This window comes from Hippopotamus amphibius, chromosome 10 (genome assembly GCF_030028045.1).
Source record: "Hippopotamus amphibius kiboko isolate mHipAmp2 chromosome 10, mHipAmp2.hap2, whole genome shotgun sequence".
Lineage (NCBI taxonomy): Eukaryota > Metazoa > Chordata > Mammalia > Artiodactyla > Hippopotamidae > Hippopotamus > Hippopotamus amphibius.
In genome coordinates, this window is record NC_080195.1 from 68,687,415 (window position 1) to 68,708,715 (window position 21,301).

General features: G+C 37.6%; 2 protein-coding genes across 10 annotated transcripts in view; one reads left to right on the plus strand and one right to left on the minus strand.

Moving 5' to 3' along the window:
* SENP7 (SUMO specific peptidase 7) overlaps positions 1 to 21,301 on the plus strand; it is a 171,905-nt gene that overhangs the window by 9,370 nt on the left and 141,234 nt on the right. For 7 of the 8 annotated variants that reach the window (XM_057696789.1, XM_057696792.1, XM_057696793.1 and 4 more), the window contains exons 1-2: positions 11,931 to 12,064; positions 20,941 to 20,993. The exons of the other annotated variant lie outside the window; for it this stretch is intronic. In XM_057696789.1, coding sequence (XP_057552772.1) covers positions 12,025 to 12,064; positions 20,941 to 20,993 — 93 coding nt within the window. In that variant the 5' untranslated portion in view covers positions 11,931 to 12,024. Of the gene's footprint in view, positions 1 to 11,930; positions 12,065 to 20,940; positions 20,994 to 21,301 lie in introns of those variants that run through there. 8 annotated transcript variants of the gene reach the window in all.
* LOC130830002 (putative protein FAM172B) lies at positions 352 to 10,853 on the minus strand. 2 transcript variants are annotated; one of them, XM_057696797.1, is made up of 2 exons: positions 10,633 to 10,853; positions 352 to 2,648 (listed from the first exon to the last, which is right to left on the minus strand). In XM_057696797.1, the coding sequence occupies exons 1-2, from the start codon at positions 10,672 to 10,674 to the stop codon at positions 1,554 to 1,556; spliced, it is 1,137 nt and encodes a 378-aa protein (XP_057552780.1). In that variant the 5' UTR covers positions 10,675 to 10,853; the 3' UTR covers positions 352 to 1,553. The 2 variants fall into 2 exon arrangements, with proteins under 2 accessions (XP_057552780.1, XP_057552781.1); XM_057696798.1 differs by lacking the exon at positions 10,633 to 10,853 and adding an exon at positions 8,774 to 8,921.

Consider the following 21,301-nt stretch of genomic DNA (forward strand, 5'->3'; position numbering starts at 1 on the left):
GGGCTCTGCCCTTGGTCTGCTTAGTCCAGTTTTAGCAAGAATTCTGCTGAGTCAGTTAGTAAAAATCTCACCTTTGGTATATGAACATCCTCTGTTACATGTGATAAAATTCCTCATCCTCCACTGTCAGTGTCTTACCACCCCTGGCCTGCCTTCAGTAAGAATCCTGTTGAGTCAGTCTAGCAAGAATCTCTATTATCCCTAACGTTTTCTCAGTAATTTTTCATTCACTGACCTTCACCCTGCTACTTGGCTATAACCAGCTGCCCCCGCCCCCTGCCGTGTTTGGATTTGAGCCAAATCTCTCTCCCCTACTACAAAACCCCCGTTGCAGCAATCCTTTTAGTGTTTTTTTAAAAAATTATTTATTTATTATTTGTTTATATATTTATTGGCTGCGTTGGGTCTTCATTGCTGTGCAAGGGCTTTCTCTAGTTGCGGCAATTGGGGGCTATTCTTCACTGCGGTGCGTGGGCTTCTTGTTGCGGTGGCTTCTCTTGTTGCCGAGCATGGGCTCTAGGACGCAGGCTTCAGTAGCTGTGGCATGGGCTCAGTAGTTGCGGCGCATGGGCTTAGTTGCTCCGGGACATGTGGGATCTTCCTGGACCAGGGCTCGAACCTGTGTCCCCTGCATTGGCAGGTGGATTCTTAACCACTGTACCACCAGGGAAGTCCTGCAACAATCCTTTTTGAATAAATCTTCCCTACTGTCTTTAATGAATGTCATGAATAATTTTTTCTTTAACCCTACTCCCCCCATAATCTTTTAGCTCCTGCTGAACTGGACTTCTTTCTCCTGCCTCAGGACTTTTGCACATGCAATTCTTTTGCCTATGACTTTGTTTTTCTAGGTAATTACTATTGTTCTTCAAACTAAGTATCATTTTCTCAGGGGAGTATTCTCTGAACCCCAAGCCTATTAGCTCTCAGGCTAGATGTTCCATGACCCCTTTTATTTCTTAACACTCTTCACACTTGCAATTTGTTGTTCATTGTGAACTCCAAAAAAGGATAAAGGCAATGTTGGCCTTGTCTGCCAGTGTGCCCAACACTAGTATTGACTAGTACATAGTAGACACTCAAATATTAGCTGAAGGTATATAAGTAAACACACACATGAGATCAACAAACTTAAACTCACAGACATACAAAGAATGGAGTTTGCTTATGATGTTTAATTTTTATGTTCACCTATAATTTTAATATAGTATTAATAATGCAGAAGTCGAAGATTGACTTAGTATTTAATTTCTACCAACTACAGTTTTGGTGTCATTCTACAAAACCATAAGAAATCTTTTCAAATGAAGATCCTCTACTTAGACTACTCTAATTTGACTAATACTGTAAAATATTAATGATGGTACTGACTGACTTCCTGGTACCTCAATAGGTTACTGAAGAGAACATATTCACTTTTTTAAAAAGCTAACAAATCAAATTTCAAGCCAGAACATAACACTGCCTATGGGTTGGAAGTGTTCTTTTTCTTCTCGCATCTACATTAGCAAAGTTTCACTGGGACAGAACAACTTTAGATGACAAAAAGTTACCTAAGCACTTTGCTTTCTTTTTGTGGAGCTTCTAGTTACTACGGGTACTCGAGAGAAATTAATAGCTGCTTTGGCTTTCAAAGCTTTCCGAAAGTATTTAAAAATTGACTGAAGGCTAGAGGAAGGGGCTAAGTTGTGTTTTTCTGTACCCGCAGAAACCATAGGAAACTCCTTTTTCAAAACAGTAGCTGCAGGTTTATCCAAAGGTTTTGGACTTGTCACCCATTCACGGCAGTGGTGCTTTATCCATGCTAATAACTGGATGTCACTCCCCAGCTGGTGTCCTACGTGATGTTCAGAGTCAATAAGTGCAACAGCATATACTTTGCTCATCACTTCCCACTTTCTACGAACAAGCAAGTCCATAAAAACCAAGCCTCCATAACCATGTACAATGAAAGCAACGTCCTTGCCTTCAGCCTTTGAAATGAAGTAATCCCAAATATAAGCCATGTGTTCTTCAGGGGTGTTGCTGCATCTTTTTGGAATACACTGGAGAGACTGCTGAAGAGAGAAAAAGCTCTCAGTCTTAACCATTTTTCTTGAAGAGGACTCAACATTTTGTGTTAAAAGACCTTTCCATTCTTTTTCTGTCTGTAGGTCCACAAAATTGTCATTGGGGTTTAGCACAATTACATCATAATGTGCCTGCAATGCCATTTGAATACATGGTATCTGACTTCCATGTTGGAGACCATGATGTAGTATTGCCTGCTGACTCCACTGACCAGCTCTTAAGACCCCATGGTCTTGAAGAAGGACAAGAAGGGCAGAATGATGATTTGTTAATGCTCTCTCACTCATGAAAAAGAAGCTTCTTGGTTCCTTATCAGCCTCTGGTGGGATATAGACTTTTTGTAATTTGCACACTTTTTCCAAAAGTTCATAAATGTATTGTTCAAGCAAATGGCCAAGGGCCTGGTAGCGCTTACTATTCCTCTCTAGAACATCTTTGTAATAGTTAAAGACAAAAGGTCTGTGTGTCTCAGTGTGTCTCAATTCAGCTTTTTCATTGAAGTCATATTTAAGTTCTTCTAGTAAATCAGATTGTTCAATAAATTTTCGGAAGCTCAGTTCCTGAGTCACTGGTAACCACTGAAAGTAAAAAGCAATATTTTGTCAGTACCAGAAAAAAATAAAAATTTCATCTTGCTAAAGCCTTCCTGTGGGAAAACATGCTAAATTAAGCACTTTATGAAGACATTAACATTTTAACCTATGGTAAAAACTGTAACTCAAAATAATTGTGAATAATGCAAAGTAGTGAGAAACTGAATACACTAAGGGGCAACGGCCAGACCATATATAAAAACAGAATTCTGAACCACAACCTGCAGCAACTTGCCTAGGAAGCCAATCCCTTATCTATCGATACAATCATAAACAGCCCAGGAAGCCAGAATTGTAAGTCAAAATCTCAGGAAGTCAGATTGCTACCTCTAGTGACAATCTGGGAAGCCAAACAATAACTTCTGTTACAATTGGCCCCAAATGGCCGAGACTTGATTAATAACTTAGAGCTTCCCTAATTTTTATCCCTGCTTCCAACTTAGGACCCATCAGAGGAAGCCAAATATATACCCCTGGGACTTCCCTGGTGGCACAGTGGTGGGGAATCTGCCTGCTAATGCAGGGAACACAGGTTCGATCCTTGGTCCGGGAAGATCCCACATGCCATGGAGCAACTAAACCCGTGTGCCACAACTACTGAGTCCATGTGCCACAACTACTGAAGCCCGCATGCCTAGAGCCCCTGTTCCACAACGAGAAGCCACCACAATGAGAAGCCTGCACACTGCAACGAAGACTAGATCCTGATCGCCTAAGCATCCAACCTATCTAGACTGCTCTCTATTCTTTCCTGTTCCATTAAAAACTCTTCCTTACAGTGTTGCTGATCTCAGGTGCTATTATGTAATTAATATCTTTTCCTAGAGTGTAAATGACAGATAGGAGCCTCTGGAATTAGACTGATTTAGGTTTAAGTCCCAGCTCCAAATTTTAAGTTGAGTGACTTTCATCACGTTTCTTAACCTCTATGAGCTTGTTTCTTCAACTTGTTTTAGTTTATGTTATCTAAAAAGCAATCCTTATTACCCTCTATCCTGCTACTCTGCTTTATTTTTCTTCACAGCCTATATTACCACCTGATATATAATTGTTTGTATGTTTAAAAATTATCTGTCTCCCCTCAGTAGAATAAAAGCTATATGAGAACAGGAACTTTAATTAACTACTGTATCTGCAGTACTTGGAACAGTGTCTGACAAATATTATACCAATATTTTTTCAACGCATAAATACAAAATAGGATAACATCATTTATTTCACAAGGCTGTTGTGAGAATTAACTAATATAGGTAAAAACCATTTTATGTACTCTCACACAGGGAAGTTTCTGTAAAATAAGACAGGATGATCTTCCTTTTTGAGAAATGTGAAATAAAAAAACATACATCTCTTGTCCAGCCTTCCTTATTCACTTAACATGGTGATTTTTATCCACATTAATAAACATAGTCCTAGGTCATTCATTTTATCAGTTTATAGTGTTCCATTGCTTGAATATGCCATAGTCTGTTTAATCATTTTCCTGTTGAAGAATATTTAGGTTGCTCCGGTTTTCCACTATGATAAAGTTGTAACAAACATTCTTACAGCCATATTTTTGTGCACGTATCAAGAGTTTCTCTAGGCAATATACCTAGAAGTGGAATTTCTAGGTCATATCAGCATCTTCCATTCTACCAGATATTGCCAAATTGCTCTCCAAAAAGGAGAATCTATTGTATAATTTGGCATGGACGAAGAGGTTTGGACAGAAAAGCAGTAATCCCTTAGATCTAAAAATACTTTGGTTATTCAGGTGCTGTGCTGAAAACTGCCTGTTTCTCTGCTGAAATAAAGGAAAAGATACCGATTATTTAAAACTCAACGAACTAAACCTAAAGCAACTAAACTAAACCAACGAACTAAAGAAACTTGTTAGCTAACTTTTCTTCCAGAGAGTAAAATAAAATGAGTGTTTTCTAATAGCACATAGTATAGGGCATTAAATTGCTCTTTTTCACCTTTGTTAAGTGCTTATGTACCCAGGTGTTTGAGAAACAATTCACAGGGGAAAAGAATGGGAGTTTGTGAACTGGAAAACCATAATGGCACACAGATATATGTGTATATCTGGGTATATATATATGTACCCAGGACAGGTGTAGATGGGGTGAACAGGAGCAAGGTGCAGACTATCTTGTAGAATGAAAAGGTAGACAGTTCTTGAGAATTTATTGTCACATATTTTGCTTGGCTAATATACTCAAACATGTAACTCTCATATCTAGCTGTTTACTTGATATATTTACTTGGGCATCAAATAGCTGTTTCAAACTTAACATGTCCAAAGCATTCCCTTCAATCTAGTCTCCCTCTAGTCTTTCCCATCTTATAAATAACTCCATTCTTTCAGTTGCTTGTGCTGCAAATTTCCTTTCTCTCTTTCACACTCCACATCTGATTAATCAGCAAATCTGTAGGCTCCCTAATTTGGAATATATCTGTAATCTAACCACTTACTATCTCTCCACCTCTACTGCCCTAGCCCTAGTCCAAGTCATTATCAACACTAACCTTCATTATTAAGCCTCCTATTCAATCTCTTTTCATTAACTCTTATCTCCTGGTAGTCTGCTTAACACATAGCAGCTAGAATGATCTTTTCAAAACATCTAAATTGGACCTCTCACCCCTGTTCAAAATGCTCAATTGTCTCCTCTCTTACTCAGAATAAAAGCCCAAGTTGTTACCATGGCCTACAAGGTCCCACATGACCCTCAGCTCTCCAGGGTCATTTCCCTCCATTTCTCTCATTTGCTTACTCATCTAGTTACATCATCTGGCTCTTAACTCTTTCTCAGGTGTCATTTCCCACCACTCTCTTGCTTACTTCACTCGTCACACCTGGCCTCTTTGCCTCCAGCTTGTAAAGTAAGCTCCTATTTAAAGGGCATCCTCCTTGCCATGCCCACAGCTTGGGACACTCTTCCCCTAGATATCTATATGGTTTCATTTCCTTCAAGTTTCTGCCCACCTGTTATTTGATCAGAGAAACTTTCTCTGAGCATACTATCTGAAAGGGCAATCCCCTCTAATCCTTCCTTATTCCCGATCTATGATGCCTCATTTTTCCCTCCTTCCCTCCCTTCCTCTTTTTCTTTTTCTTTTTTTTTTGTACTTATTACCAGCTGACATATACTTGCTTACTGTCTGTTCCCTTCCATTAGAATATAAGTTTGGAACTTCCCTGGCTGCCCAGTGGTTTAGACTCCTCGCTTCCACTGCATGGGGCACAGGTTCAATCCCTGATCTGGGAACTAAGATCTCACTTGCCATGGGGTGTGGCCAAAAGAAAAAAAACAAAACAAAACCCATGACAGCAGAGACAAGGACTTTGTTTTGTTCACTAGTTCTTGGAATAGTGCCTGGTGAATAGTAGGCACTTAAATATTGTTGTTAGAATTTTATGATTTTTGCTAAGAGCATAAGAAAGTAAAGAGAAAAATCCTCTAGCTGTGTACACAGAAGATGCACACAAAGCTTTTGAAAAATTATAGAGGCTCCTTCTATAATTCTAAAGTTAATAAATGTTGATTTATGAATTATTTTTAGAGATCATCCTATGCATCTATATATGTTTATTTTCTCTTTTGCAAATCAAGACAGTCCATTAAAATAAAGGAGAGAATCAAACTGCTTTATTTGCTTAGTTTGCTAAAGAGTGGGTTGGAATTAGATAGCTTAGCTTCAAGAATGATTGTCAGAGCTGCAAGGGATTTTATTGCTATTCTTAGCTAATATGTTTATTTTATAGAGAAGCGAGGCTTTCAAAGGTAAATTGACATGCCCAAAATAACTCAGGCGACTCTACGAACCTGAGAGAAGATTCAATTTTTACCTGTGATTTGAAAAATGCATAGTATTTTTCATTCATTCACCAAAAACTTGGTGAGGGCATTTGTTAGTCACTTAGTTTCCTATATCAAATAGTCCATTCATTTTATGTTGAATGAAACCTAAAAAGGCGAAAAATAGTATAAGTTCATTAATAAGAATTTCAAGTTAGGTTCTTTGAGTAGCCTGGATTAGGTGCTGACACTGCCGTTATAGTCGTGCCTAGAGCAAAACATAATTATTTTAAATTATTTAACGAATTGTTGTAAAATACGTTAAAAATTTACAATTGTAAACATTTTTACATGTGCAGTTCAGTGGCACTGAGTACACCCACACTGTGAGCAACCATTAATGCTATCCATCCATAGAACATTTTTCATCTTGAAAAACTCTGTGTCCAGAAAGCTATAGCTTTTCATTTCCCCTTAGCTGCAGCCCCTGGCAAACTTTTCCACTTTCTGTCTCTATGAATTTGGCAAGAAGAGGGTGGGAGGGGCACTAGAATCACAGGTGCAAATAATTTTAATTAGCTTACTTTGCTGTTAAGAAACTTCTCTAGGATCATAAAGTGGTTATATTTAACAATATTTTATATTCTTCATGAGTGATTAGTAAGCTTTTATGAAAATATAATTTTACAACCTGAGAAGTTAGGGTCTGTTTACACAGTAATATACCTTATTACAGTATTTACAGTCCTTTGGTGTATTTAAGAAAAAAGAGGTCCTGTTGTATATCCTATGATATTAAGAAGCACAAATGAGAGATACTTCACTCAGAAAATTAAAAAAATCTAAAGATACTTTTTTTCAATGAACATGTTTTTATTTACTTGTACATTTAGAAAACCAAATGAACCAAAACAAAAAAAACCCTGGAAAAATTCTTTTAAGAATTACTGTTTTGGGGACTTCCCTGGTGGTGCAGTGGTTACGATGCCAATGCAGGGGACAAAGGTTCAATCCCTGGTCCAGGAAGATCGCACATGTCTCGGAGCAACTAAGCCTGTGCGCCACAACTACTGAGCCTACACTCTAGAAGCCATGAGCCACAACTACTGAGCCTGGGTGTCTAGAGCCCATGCTCTGCAACAAGAGAAGCCACCACAATGAGAAACCCGTGTGCCGCAACTAAGAGTAGCCCCCGCTGTCCACAACTAGAGAAAGCCTTTGTGCAGCAACGAAGACCCAATGCAGCCAAAAAAATAAATAAATAAATTTATTTTGAAGAAAAAAAAAGAATTACTGTTTTGGTTAAAAGCAGCACTTTTTTATTTTCCCAACACATAAACGCAATTATGAGGGTGTTTTTTTCCAGAAAAATAATTATGCTTGCATACAATTCCATTTAGTAAACTGTAGAAAATAAGAGAGCTTATGAAATTTTATACATAAAAGATTCAAAAAAGAGCAAACTAAATCTCTTCCCCCTGGAAAGACTAAAGAAGATTAATTTAATTCACCTGAGGCAAAGACATAGAAAATAGGATATTAGTAATGGAAAGAAAAGAAATCAGATGTCACAAATCTTGGGTTTCCCAAATTTGAATATGTAACAGAATCTCCTAGGAAAGTTTCTTAGAAAACTAGTTTAATGAAGTATCATAAAGACACCCTTGTATCTACCGCAGGTTAGCTTTGCCAGCCACCCCTAAAGTGCTTTCAAGCGCCCTATCCTTCCCTCCAAAAGCAACCACTCTGGACTTTTATATAAATCAATGCTTTCTATTTCTTCACGGTTTTATTTTCTAAGTATGCAGCCCTAGGACCTACAGTTTACTAGTTTAGTTTTATTCATTTTTTTTTAAACTTGATATGCCTTCCTGGGAAGCTGAAATTCTGACAGCTAGATTTTGGATTTACTGACTTTGTCCAATCCTAGGTCCTATGCTTCTTCTTTTTTTTTTTTTTTGGTCCTATGAGTCTTGATTGGGATTATTCAGAGGTAAGCGGGTACCAAAAGATAAAGGATAAAGATGACGAGACTACCTAAAGCCTCGATTTTACTAAATTGTAACATCAAATGAAAATTTTCTATTAAAATCAATCAAATGTATTAAGGCACAGAAATGCTAAATAAATATCACATTTTAAGACACTCTAAAGAAGTTAGTGTTGGGGGAGGGATAAATTAGGAGTTTGGGATTAACATACACACTACTATATATAAAATAGATAACCAACAAGGACCTACTGTATAGCACAGGGAATTACACTCAATATATTGTAATAACCTATAAGGGAAAAGAATCTGAAAAAAAAATAGATGTATACCGTGTTTTCAATCTTCAACTGTGTTTGGGATGCCAGGCTCTGCCCCAGATGCTGGGGACATGCATGGCACCTGCCTTCCAGAAGCTCCCTCACTCCTGTGAGGTCTAGAGAGTCAGCCTCAGTAATTTCAGTTCTCAGCTCAACACTGTTGCCCCCGTACCTTACTCATTAAAAGCAAAATAAATCTGAATGCATGAGTAAATTAAAAAAAAGATGTACATGTATGTATAACTGAATCACTCTGCTGTGCACCTGAAACTAACACAACACGGTAAATCAACTATACCTCAATTAAAAAAAAAATGAAGAGCTAATTAAAAACTATGCACACAAAAAGGTCAGAGAAAAAAGTATTAGGTATGGCATGAAATTAATAAAGATATAATTTTTTCTGTAAAAATATATTAATCTAACATAAAAACCAAAAAAGAAGATAGTGGTGTGTGTACAGGCTACCTGAAGCTGAGCCCCAGAGCCAAATGACAGTTTAGGGAACTTGGGTTAAAGGTTTGTCCTATAGCCTCCTGGACAAAAGATTACTCATCTCCTGCTTAAATACCTCAAGTTACTGCAGGTTTTTATAATTTCTAGAAATAGGCTATTGTATTGTAGGACAGTTAAAATTGCTCACTGTCTTGAAAAGGAAGATATCCTTGAAATCAACAACCTATACTCATTTTTTAATGAATCATGTGTTACTTCCTTTATATTTAGAAGAAAAACTTCCTTCACATAAGAATGCTCAATATTTTAAGGATAAGATTCAACTACTAATGAAAATGAGGCTAATAGCAACATGGCACAGTGCTCCAAATACCTTTGCAAAATCTAGGCTTTCTAGAAACCCATGTTAAGGAATTCCAGATTTTAATTTCTAAAACAGTTTAGGAAGTCAAGATGTACCCAGTGCCCAACCAAACCTATTTATACTCAGATTGTACTTAAAGTTAATTCACTTGTGAAGAGAAAGGTCTTTTTTAGATTTCATTAAGCTCTCCTCAAAGAAATTGTTAATTAAGGGGTAAAATAAAGGGCTGATCATTTCACACTGCCACCATGTCTTGAAACTATTAAAAAACCATACTCGCTGCTTTCAATAGTATAGTCAAAACAAAAAAATAATGAATACCTAATTTAAACACTTTATACGCACTTTTAACACTCAATAAAGAACCGTACTCATTAAGATCAAACCAGTCCATCCTCTCCTCCTATAAAATACTGGGCTGATGAATTTCTAATCTCAAATAATCTTAATTTAAGAGGCCCTATACAGTGTGAGATAAACATACATAAAAGAAATGATCTTATCTACAAACATACTAAGAGAATCATTCACTTTTCTTTGGTATTTCTTCCTTATTTTAAAATAAGGAAGCTTTCACCTGAATATCCTAAAACACTATAAAAGGTCATGTAATTAGTCTTTCATGAAAGGCAAAGTGAGGTTGTTAAATGACTCCCTCAAAAAGTAAAGAACTGAACTTTTTAGTCCTTTAGTTGTTTGCAATACAGTCAACTATGTAGTAGAGATTGTTAAAACTAAAACAATAAAAATACTGGTTTAAAAAGTCAATTAAAAAAAGCAAATTTGAAATTCTTGAGCATAAAGGTCATTTATCTTCAAATATGTTATTCAAAACCAGCTCCAATTCAAAGAAACGAACTGACTCACTGTTTCTATTAGCAGAAATGCTATATTTGATTCAATGACAAGTTTAAATGACATATTTGCAAGCTGAATAACATGATTATTATAATTTCATTTCTCATAGGTTCACTTCTTACTGCTAAACTTTAAAACTTCTTACTTATAAGGAAGCTGTCAGTTTTGGAAGAAATGGATTAAACCTACTTACAATTTCCTTTTTTATGTTTTCATCTCCTAGCTTTATTTCCATCTTCTGCAGTTATTTGTTTCCTATAATATTGGCTGATGAATCAAACTAGTATAATCCTTGAGTTAAATCATTCAATTAAAAAAGTTGATTTATGAGGAAACTTAAAATTCAAGTATTTTTCAGTAGGTAGTGTTTTGTTAAACAGAAATAAACCAGAGCCTCTAAATGAAATCTTTGTAGTGAATTTCATTCTCAGCAAGCCCTTAAGTATTTCTGCTTTTCAGCCATTCCTGCCCTGTAAGACACTCCCCCCAGCCCAATAGGCATTATCACCTGGAGGCTTACCTCTAGCTCCACACAGACCATACTCTAATAAAGAAGCAAGGCTCCAGAAGCACGAGCCTGGGCTCTGATAGTTGGACAAGCCCCTTTACCGGCCTTGGTAAACTGGGGCAGAGAGAGCGGATGTTAAACTGCTGGAACATTCCAGTACCATGTTGCCTCTGCCTGAGTGCTCTGCTGAATTTTGTTAAACGTATTGTGATTAAAACTTACACGGTAAAAAAATTATTCAAATATGTACATTATGGCTAATAAAAGTACAATTTTCTAAACTGATGAGTCCTACGAAAGGACTAGGTCAGGTTTAACCCTTTAAGTACTGCAATAAAACTTACTTGTACAAATTCATTTACAGCCACCCACCTTCTAGCATCTTAGTATTTTACGTTTGAAAAAAATTGAGGTCCAGTTTTTTTTTTCCTAGCCTTTAAAAATGATGAGCTTGAATTCTGAAAAGAGATCCTTTCTATTACTCTGACATTCTCTCCTCAGCTGACCTAATTGATTTCCACTCCTACTGCTAAACCGACAGCTAGACTATTGATCTTTGTCTTAAAAATCTTTCTGTTTCTGAGTTTGAGGAAGTGCCCTGAGGACAAATATATAGGCGAGGCCATGAGGAAAGTTAACAGTACAAAAGGACTAACGTTTTGTTCTCATATTTCTGAGGTCCCCTCCCGGCTTTCAGTGAAGTGCAGGAATTCCTAAAGTTTCTCCGCTTTAATTTTCAGTCAACTTAATCTTCAGAGTCAACACAGCCTTTACCACCTCGGGCTAAAACCTCGCACCCAGCATCAGTTTCCAACAGGGGCAGAGAAAATGCGAAAAGCGTCACTTAATAACCACTTGCGGGGGTAACCCGCGGAGAAAACAAGTCCCAGGAAGTGATTTCTGAGTGGAGGTGGGAGGGGCGACTAATTTCCGGCCTGAGGTTAGGTGACGGCTCTTGCGCAAGCGCGGTTCGCACTTTCCTGGCTTATTTTCCCCTCTCCCCTCCCCCTCCCTCCCCCAGCCCAAGGGGTCCTGAGGTGACAGCGACGGCTGTTCCAGCAGGAGGAGGAGGAGAAGATGGACAAGGGGAAGGCCGGGCGACGGCGATCTTCATCCGGTGAGAAAGGGGTGGAGGAGAGCTGAGCATATTGTTTCCTACCTCGGGCAAAGGGGAGGCACAGGCAGCGGCGGGTGCTGAGGCCCGGAGCTTCGAGGGCTAGGGCTCCGGCTCCGGCTCCGGCTCCGGCTCGGGCGGGGGCGGGGAGGGGAGGGAGCGGAGGGGCGCGCACAATGGAAGGTTCTCGGGTCTCCCCGGCCCCTGCGGGTTGAAGACCTCCTCCCAGCTGTCATCAAAGCCTCGGCCGCTCTTCACCCCGTCACCCCCTTTCATTTTTGTCCTCCTCCCCCCAGCACCCTACTTGGGTCTCATCGGCCCACGGCTCTTCCCGGTTGGCTTGTCGCTCTGCTGCCACGCCTTCCTCGTAATTTCACCAGCGTTCCAGTTTCATCTCCAGCTTCTCAGCGCCTGACCCCACTTTCCTCTCTCCCTTTGATTCTCCGCTTTGCCTCTTTCTCACCCTGCTACTCGCTGGCCTGTAAAAGCGGCGAAGAAGGAAAGGCGGAGCTTGTTAATTGACACTTCACTCCTCTTGTAAATACAGCAAACAACGTGTCTTGCTTGGTCTTCTGAGCTGGCTTGCTTACTAACCTTTTACTTTTCTAGCCGCCCCCATCTTACAAAAGTGATGAAAAAGTCGAACAAAGGATTCGAAGCCATGTTTCGTTGTGTTTTTAGTCTCAGCATGTTTTTGTTTTTGAAATTGCTTTTCGTGTGAAATGACTGTCTTCAGTGTTGGGTACTACGTCTTAGAAACACAAAAGTGGAGTTGTAAGACGCGAGGTAGAGCTCCTCCCAGTCAGCAAGTTTTCGTTAAAGATCTCATTCATAAAGGGTACCGCCGTTCCTGTGTTTAGTCCTGTGGACCTACAAAGCAGGAGGGAACAAGGGCTCTTTAATAAGCTTACAGTCTAGTACACTTAATAGTCAATGAATCAATTATTTCATTTCATTTTCTTATTTCTTATTGTACCGTCTGTTGTTGCACAGTCTTAACAATTCTGAATTTATTTAGGAGTGCCCTTGTGGCAGTGCATCGCAAAGTTTTTTGGCCACAAAGGAGAGTGAACACGAATCTCTGGGACATTGCCTGAAGCAGCTGAAAACCTGAAATTCCTTTTCATAAGCAACTAGTGTTAGCATTTGTGTGTGTGTATTCTAGAGATATTCTTTGCCTTTGAAAATTTATGTATGTATTATACATACATACACATATACACACATGTATATATGTATATGCCTCCAGTAGATCAGTGTTTGTTTTAATATACTTTTTCCCCTTAAAACCTTCAAGTAAAATTAACACGTAAGGAAAATGCACAGTGTTTATCTGGTGTCATTTGTGTGCTTCCTCACATAGAACTTTAAGGGTAATCATAACTCAGTTTAACATGCACAAGCTTTTTTCAATAAATGCATTTCTCCTTGGCTTAGTACTTTATTTTGGGGGTAAGGGCAGGATATTAGCTTTGTCCTTAAGCAAATCCCACCCGTTTTACCTGGTTACACTTAGATTTATCTATTTATTACAGTTAATTTGGTGCAAGCAGTTGTGGGAAGTAAAATTTGAGAGTAAAATTGTAAAAGACGTCGATATTTATGTGCATTGTCCTTCTGGAGAGGATGTTTTTTTCTGCTGACTTCGCTTTTGGAGCTGTCCTTTCTGAAAAGTAATTGTTAATGTATAATAAAACCAACCTCAGATCTAATATTAACTAGCTGTTCTCCAGTATTCATCTGATTTGAAGAGATGAATATTAATTTTTAACAATGATTCTTTTCTTAATAGTGTGTATTTAATTTTCTCATATAGATTCTCAGAAATAGAACAATTAGTTAACTTAAAGGGATTCTGAATTCCGTGTGACATTTATATGCATGCAGTTGCCATTTCATTAGGATGGTTGCTAATTGGAACTTGAATGACTGGAAGTGACATTTATGGTCATGAGAATTTCATAATTACCCAAAGATAGAAATTCGATTAATAAAATAGGAAGAATTCTAAGAGGTATAAGGAAGGCGGAGAGCAGTAGAAAGAAAACACTACGTGAAATTTCAAGTTTCCTCTGTGAGACTGCACTAGGTTTTCCTAAACTCTCTCCTGAATAAGGAAGAACTATGAAGAGTTACATAGTGTATTGCTCAGAACTCTTTTAGTTGCAAGTAGCAGAAACCCAGCTCCAGCTGGTTTAAGCTAAACACAAAACAAGTATTTGTGGACTCACATAACTGACAACTGTAGCAGTTGGATGGCTTCTGGCATGGCTGTATCTGTTTTAGGCACTGGTTCTCAAGATATGGTCTGCGAACCTCTGGGTTCCTGAGTCCGTTTTGGGTCTGTGAGGTCAAACCATTTTTCATAATTTTAAGACATTGTTTGCCTTTTCCTCTTAATCTTCCATATGTGTACAGGACAGTTTTCAGAGGCTACATGATATGTATCACAGCAAATTGAATGCAGAAGCATGTAGAGGAAACCGTCTGTCTTTTACTAAGCCAGATGTTAAAGAGAGTTGCAAAAAGTAAAATAGTCATTCTTCTCAATTTTTTTGAAAATAAAGTTATTTAAAAAATCTTTTAGAGGTTATATGTATAAATACAGCTGATTCATTTTGGTGTACAGCAAAAATTGGCACAACAATGTAAAGCAATTATGTTCCAATAGCTTAAAAAAATAAAAAAAAATTTAGTTATGTTAACATGAAATGTGTTTATTGTTTTTAAATGAATTAATAAGAAAATTCCATAAATAAAAGACCACAAAAATTGTGATCATCCCTACTTTTCTGGAATGTGGCTATGAATCAGGAATTAATCATGAAACACCTCTAAGCATGAAAGGAGAAATCACAAAGTTTGTATGCTAAACTCATGAGAAGCTTCTGAGGCCTTTCTTCCTTTTATATTGAATCTATGTGTTTAAATTATTTATAACCTCAATAAAGATGAATATCATATTTCCACGTTCACAGCATATCAGAGCAGTGAATTAGATGGGGATGCAGATAAAAAATTATTGGCACCAGAGACAGGTCTATTGACAGTCGAATGAAATAATAATTAAGTGCATGGATCATTCAAGGGAGAATGACCATTAGAAATGTTTAACAACAACAACAACAAAAATATAACAGATATATTAGAGTTATAGATCACAACTTTCAAATGAATTTTTGAATTAAAACAGGAAAGTTGAAGTAAATTTCAGGTTATCAGTTGTTCAGGCAACATCCTTGGAGATGTGTTCAATCTCATTTGCAGTTAAGGATAGAGAATGTTTTTTTAGTACTTAGGTATTAAACCGTGCTAAGAATTTTACAAATGTTGTAATTCTTTCAAAAGCCTTCTGAGGTGGTTATTATTATTTCTGATTTACAGGTGAGGAGCTTGGAATTTAGGGAGGGTAAGCAACTACTAGCAATACAAGAAGCAAAGCCAGGATTCAAAATCTGGTCTTTCTGATAACAAAATATATAATTTTAATCTTTTGTACTGTCATAGGATATTAGTGAACCTTACTTAGCAAAAAAAGGTTTTATGGACAAATAAGTGTGACAACTCTAATTGTAAGAAATTGTATTTACTGAAGGATTTTTCAGAGCTTTTGCTATGCCACTGTACATTTTGCCTCTCCAAGAGAGTGACTGAACATGCAGTGTGTTTTTTTTTTTAATAAATTTATTTATTTATTTATTTATTTTATTGGCTGTGTTTGGTCTTCGTTGCTGCACACGGGCTTTCTCTAGTTGCCTTGAGTGGAGGCTACTCTTCATTGTGGTGCACGGGCTTCTCACTGCGGTGGCCTCTGCAGAGCATGGGCTCTAGGCGCATGGGCTTCAGTAGTTGTGGCACATGGGCTCAATAGTTGTAGCTCATGGGCTCTAGAGCACAGGCTCAATAGTTGTGGCGCACGGGCTTAGTTGCTCCGTAGCATGTGGTATCTTCCTGGGGCAGGGATCGAACCCCTGTCCCCTGCGTTGGAAGGTGGATTCTTACTCACTGCGCCACCTAGGAAGTCCCCATGCAGTGTGTTTCTAAACTTGCTTACTTTTGAAACTCTTCTCTCCTCCCCCAGTTTCATCTTGAGGATCTAGTGTCCCATGATGATACACCTTTCCTTTTTCAGTAGGTCCAGGTGATGTCTGCATATTGTGTATTGTCTGATGAATCATAATTGAAGTTCAAAACCAGAATCTATAATTAATCATGGTAAAACTACTTTATTTGCAATGATGTTAGCTGAAGCCATTGAAATGGATAGAATTACCCACGGAAAGAGTACGGAATAAGAAAAGTCTTGAATCACATATATTTAATTTCAAAATAAGGGGGAAGAGACACTGGTAAGCAGTTAGATAGGCAGATTAGAAGGAGTATGAGATGTATACAATGGAATATTACTCAGCTGTAAAAAGCAATGAAACTGGGACACTTTTAGAGACATGGATGGACCTAGAGACTGTCATACAGAGTGAAGTGAGTCAGAAAGAGAAAAACAAATATCATATATTAACACATATATGTGGACTACAGAAAAATGGTACAAATCAACCGGTTTGCAAGGCAGAAATAGAGACACAAATGTGGAGAGCAAACATATGGACACCAAGTGGGGAAAGCGGGGAGGGTTGGGGGGGGGAATGAATTGGGAGATTGAGATACCAAATTGTACACTCTAAATATATGCAGTTTATTGTAAAAAAATAAAAAAAGATAAAAAAAAAAAGGAGTATGATAGGTTTGAGAATCAAGGGAGATTGAAAAGCACTATAAATCAGTTAAAAGTAGTATGAAGATGCTGAATTTGGCAATTAATAGGTTTTTGTTTTGTTTTGTTTTTACCACTGATTTTAGAGCAGTAGGGACAAAAGCTGGATTTCAAGAGGATAAATGAATGAGTGGTGGTGAGGAAATAGAAGATTAGACATGAAGGAAGGAGGTTTCTGGAACAAGCTTGAATATGAAATTAGGTAGACAGGATTTTTGAAAAAAGTATAAAAATCAGGTTAGTATGGTATGGGAAAGGGGTCAGTGGAGAGAGAACGATATCAGATAGGAGAAAATTGATAGGGTAAGGTCTTAGAAGAAATGGGGGAGGATAGACTCACAGGACAGTTCGTTAAGACTTGCAGAAAGGAGGGAAGATGCATAAAAATATAGGTAAATTTTGAGAAGTTAAGGATATTGAAGTCATGGCTTCTAAGTGAAATAGGAGGCAAGATCATGTTTTGAGAAAGAGGGACTTTCAAATGGTATTGGGAGCTTAAAATAGAGTAGGAGGTCAGTTAGGGATGGATAAAAGAACTATTAACTAATTTTGAAAAAGTCTTTGTTAAAACAAGTGTGAGTCTGTAGATAGTATCAGTTGTGGTTACTACAATTATGTGACTTCTTTAGCAGTGCTAAGGAGTCCAAGAGCAGGAATTTGGTGGGGGGGTGGGGGGGAATTTAGTTTTACTTAGGGTTAAAGGGTATTACATGTGGGGGTAAAAAATGGGTTCAGTGTAAGTGAGGAAATGGCAGAGTCAAAGGACAGAATGTTGTAAAACGAGAGGTTCACATTTGTGAAATTGAGAAGTGTAACCCTATTAAGGCCATTCGTAAATGCATGTTGTTGAAATGGGAATGTGATGTGAACAAGTTTGTTGGACCATAGTAAATTGAGTCTTGTATTGAGTGAGTTGATTTATGAAAGTTTTAGAGCTTTGGTATGATGGTAGGTTTTAATGATACAGAGGAAAACTGTGAATCAAGTATCAGAATATTCTAGGAATGTTGGAGAGGGTCTTAGGTCAATACATGGCAATTGCAATATGAGCAATGTAATAATAAAAGTTATGGGAATTTTCTTTTTCTTTTATTTGTTTTTGGCTGTGTTGGGTCTTTGTTGCTCTATGTGGGCTTTCTCTAGTTGTGGCGAGCAGGGGCTACTCTTTGTTGTGGTGCGTGGGCTTCTCATTGCGGTGGCTCCTCTTGATGCAGAGCACAGGCTCTGGGCACGTGGGCTCTAGTAGTTGCAGCATGGGGGCTCAGTAGTTGTGGCTCTAGAGCACAGTCTCCATAGTTGTGGCCCACAGGCTTAGTTGTTCCGAGGCATGTGGGATCTTCCCGGACCAGGGATCAAACCCATGTCCTCTGCATTGGCAGGTGGATTCTTAGCTACTGCACCACCAGGGAAGTGCTTGCTTTTATTTCTTTTGGGAGACTAGACTATCTCACTTTAATCTTAGCAATTGAAAAGCTGGATATTCTTCCCTTTCTAGAGATGAGAAGCTGAGTCTCAGAGAAGTCACAGCTAGAAAGCCAAGGTATAAATTTAGGTTGTCGGGCTTTAATATTTTTATGCTTGAGCACTGTGCTATACCAGACAGTCTTTGGTAGTCTAAGAAATGCTCCTTTATTGAAAATTATTTAAAACTATCAAAAGCTTAGGTATGGATGTTAAAATAATTTTTACATCAGTGATTGCTCGAGGAAATGCATATGGTGAAATTAATGCTAGTTTTATGAAATGAGAGATTATTTCAGCTATATAGATTTCTGGATAAGCTATAGCCCATTTGTTACAACTAATTGTTATTTTAGAGGTTTTTAAATTTTTTTTTTAAAAAGGAAACAGACTTAAAAAAATAAATTTATTTATTTATTGGCTGCATTGGGTCTTTGTTGCTGTGCGAAGGTTTTCTCTAGTCGAGGCAAGCGGGGACTACTCTTTGTTGCAGTGTGAGGGCTTCTCAGTGCGGTGGCTTCTCTTGTTGAGGAGCACAGGCTCTAGGCATGTGGGCTTCAGTAGTTGCAGCATGTGGCCTCAGTAGTTGTGGCACACAGGCTTAGTTGCTTCGCGGCATGTGGGATCTTCCTGAACCAAGGCGAATCTGTGTCACCTGTGTTGACAGGCTGATTCTTAACCACTGTACCACTAGGGAAGTCTGAGGTTTTTTAATTTTTAAGTTGAGATATTACATACAGCACTGTACCACATCTTTAGTGTGATGAATTTTTATACTTGTATACATACATCTGTATAACTATCACCTAGATCAAGATATGGAACATTTCCAGCATCTCGGAAGGCTAACATGTGTTCCATCCCAGTCTTTCAGTAGTCTTTACCTGCTCGGGTACTCGCTAGTATCTTCATAGATTTGTTTTACCTGTTCCTGAATTCCACATAAACAGAATCATACATTCTTCTGCATCTGGTTTTCTGTGAAATGTATCCATGTTGTGCACAGCAGTAATTCATTCTTTTTTATTACCGTGTAGTTTTCTATTGTATGAAAAGGTTTATCCATGCTCCAGTGATGGACATGTAGATTGTTTTTAGTTTTTGGCTATTTGGGACAAAGTAACATTCATGTACATGCCTTTGGTGGATACAGGTATTCATTTTTCTTGGTTAAATATCTAGAAATGTAATTGTTGGACATTGAGTAGGCAAGTGTATAACTTTAGTAGATACTGACTGACAAAGTAGATATGTTCATTTACACTCCCACCAGCAGTATGTGAGACTTCTAGTCTCTTACCAATACGTGGTATTGTCATCCTTTTTAATTTTACCCTTTCCAAGGGCTGTGTAATGGTATTTGCCATTTTAGTTTGCACTTCCCTAGTAATAATGAAGTTGAGCATATTTTCATATATTTATTGGCCATTTGGACATTTTTTTTTTAATGGAGTACCTATTCAAGGGTTTTGCCCATTTTGAAGATTATTGTCTTGCTTTTGCTTTATAGAAGTTCTTTATGTATTCTGGTTATGAGTCCTTTGATATATATATATATTATATAGTAGTATTAACTGTAGTCATCATGTTGTACATAGATACATGCATTATAAATAATCTCCCAGTCTGTGGTTTGCCTTCTCACTCAATGATGAGATTTGGTGAACAGAAGTTTTTAATTTTAATGAAGTTTTATTAATCTTTTCCTTTATGGTTAGTACTACTTGAACTGTGTTTGAGAAATCCTTGCCAACCCCAAGGTCATGAAGATATTCCCCTCATTTTTATTCTAGAAGATTCATTTGTCTTTGACATTTACATCTATGATCAATTTAAAAATAATTTTTGTATATAGTGTGATGTTTATTATTTATTTGTTTATTACTTCATTTGGTTCTCAGGTTGCATCAGCATTACTCATGGAAAAGATCATCCCTTTCCCACTGAATTGCAGTGGTGTGTTTGTCATAAACAGGTGACCACATATGTGTGGATTTCTACCATTCATTTTTATGATGAATTTTGTGAGAAATTTCAGTGAATTGTAAGTTCCAGAAAGACTTAGACTGTGTTTAATTTGCTCACTACCCTTTACCCACTGGCTAGCACAGTGCCAGCCACATGATAGACATTCAATAAGCATTTGCTGACTGAATGAAAGAATCATAAAAGAAAATGCCATAGGAAGTCTGAACAATGTTGGTGAAGAAAGACTTCAGCTATTTTTTGTTGCGTAGATGCTTAGCTGTGTAGCCCCCACCTTCCGCTCTCCTCCCCTGTGGCTCCCCCCTCCCCCCATTATAAGAATTGATCTGGTTTTATGGTGCAACCAACATATATCAAAGACCTACTCGATACTAGGCTTTTTTCCAAGGAATTTCTTATTTAGTTCTTAGAGCCAACTTTCTTTTTTTTCAATTGTCATCGTACATATATATTTAGTTGAGAAATTTTGTGAGAATCCGCTACTGTTCTGATTATTTTTGACCTTTATGTTCAGTCCTTCAGGTTCTGTAAAATGTACCAATGTAAATTGTAAATCTAACAAGAAGTTAATTTAAAACAAAAGATAACTGTGAAAGCATTTATTCCATGACGTTATCTCATTTAATGTTAAATGATAATTTTTACCATGTCTTTATAGAAATTGTCACAGAAGGGAAAAGGAAAAAGCCTTCGTCTTCGGAGTTACATAAGGTATGTATTAATTTTGCTCTTAATCTTTGCATTATCTTTAGAGTTAGTAGTATTGAAAGTATTTTAATATTTGTCTTAATAAAATTTTAAAGAAAATACTGTAAATCCATAACTAATCAGTGTTTTTTGGGGAATGGTATATCCTAATTAATCAAGGGTTAGCTAGGAAACCCTTTCTGGGACCTGCCTTGTTTAAATCATTGTAAACTTTACCAGTATACTTTCTAAGTCTTATTTTAGATTTATATAGAATTCATTTCTTTGATGACTGAATATATTTGAGCACCTCAAATTTATTCATTTATGAT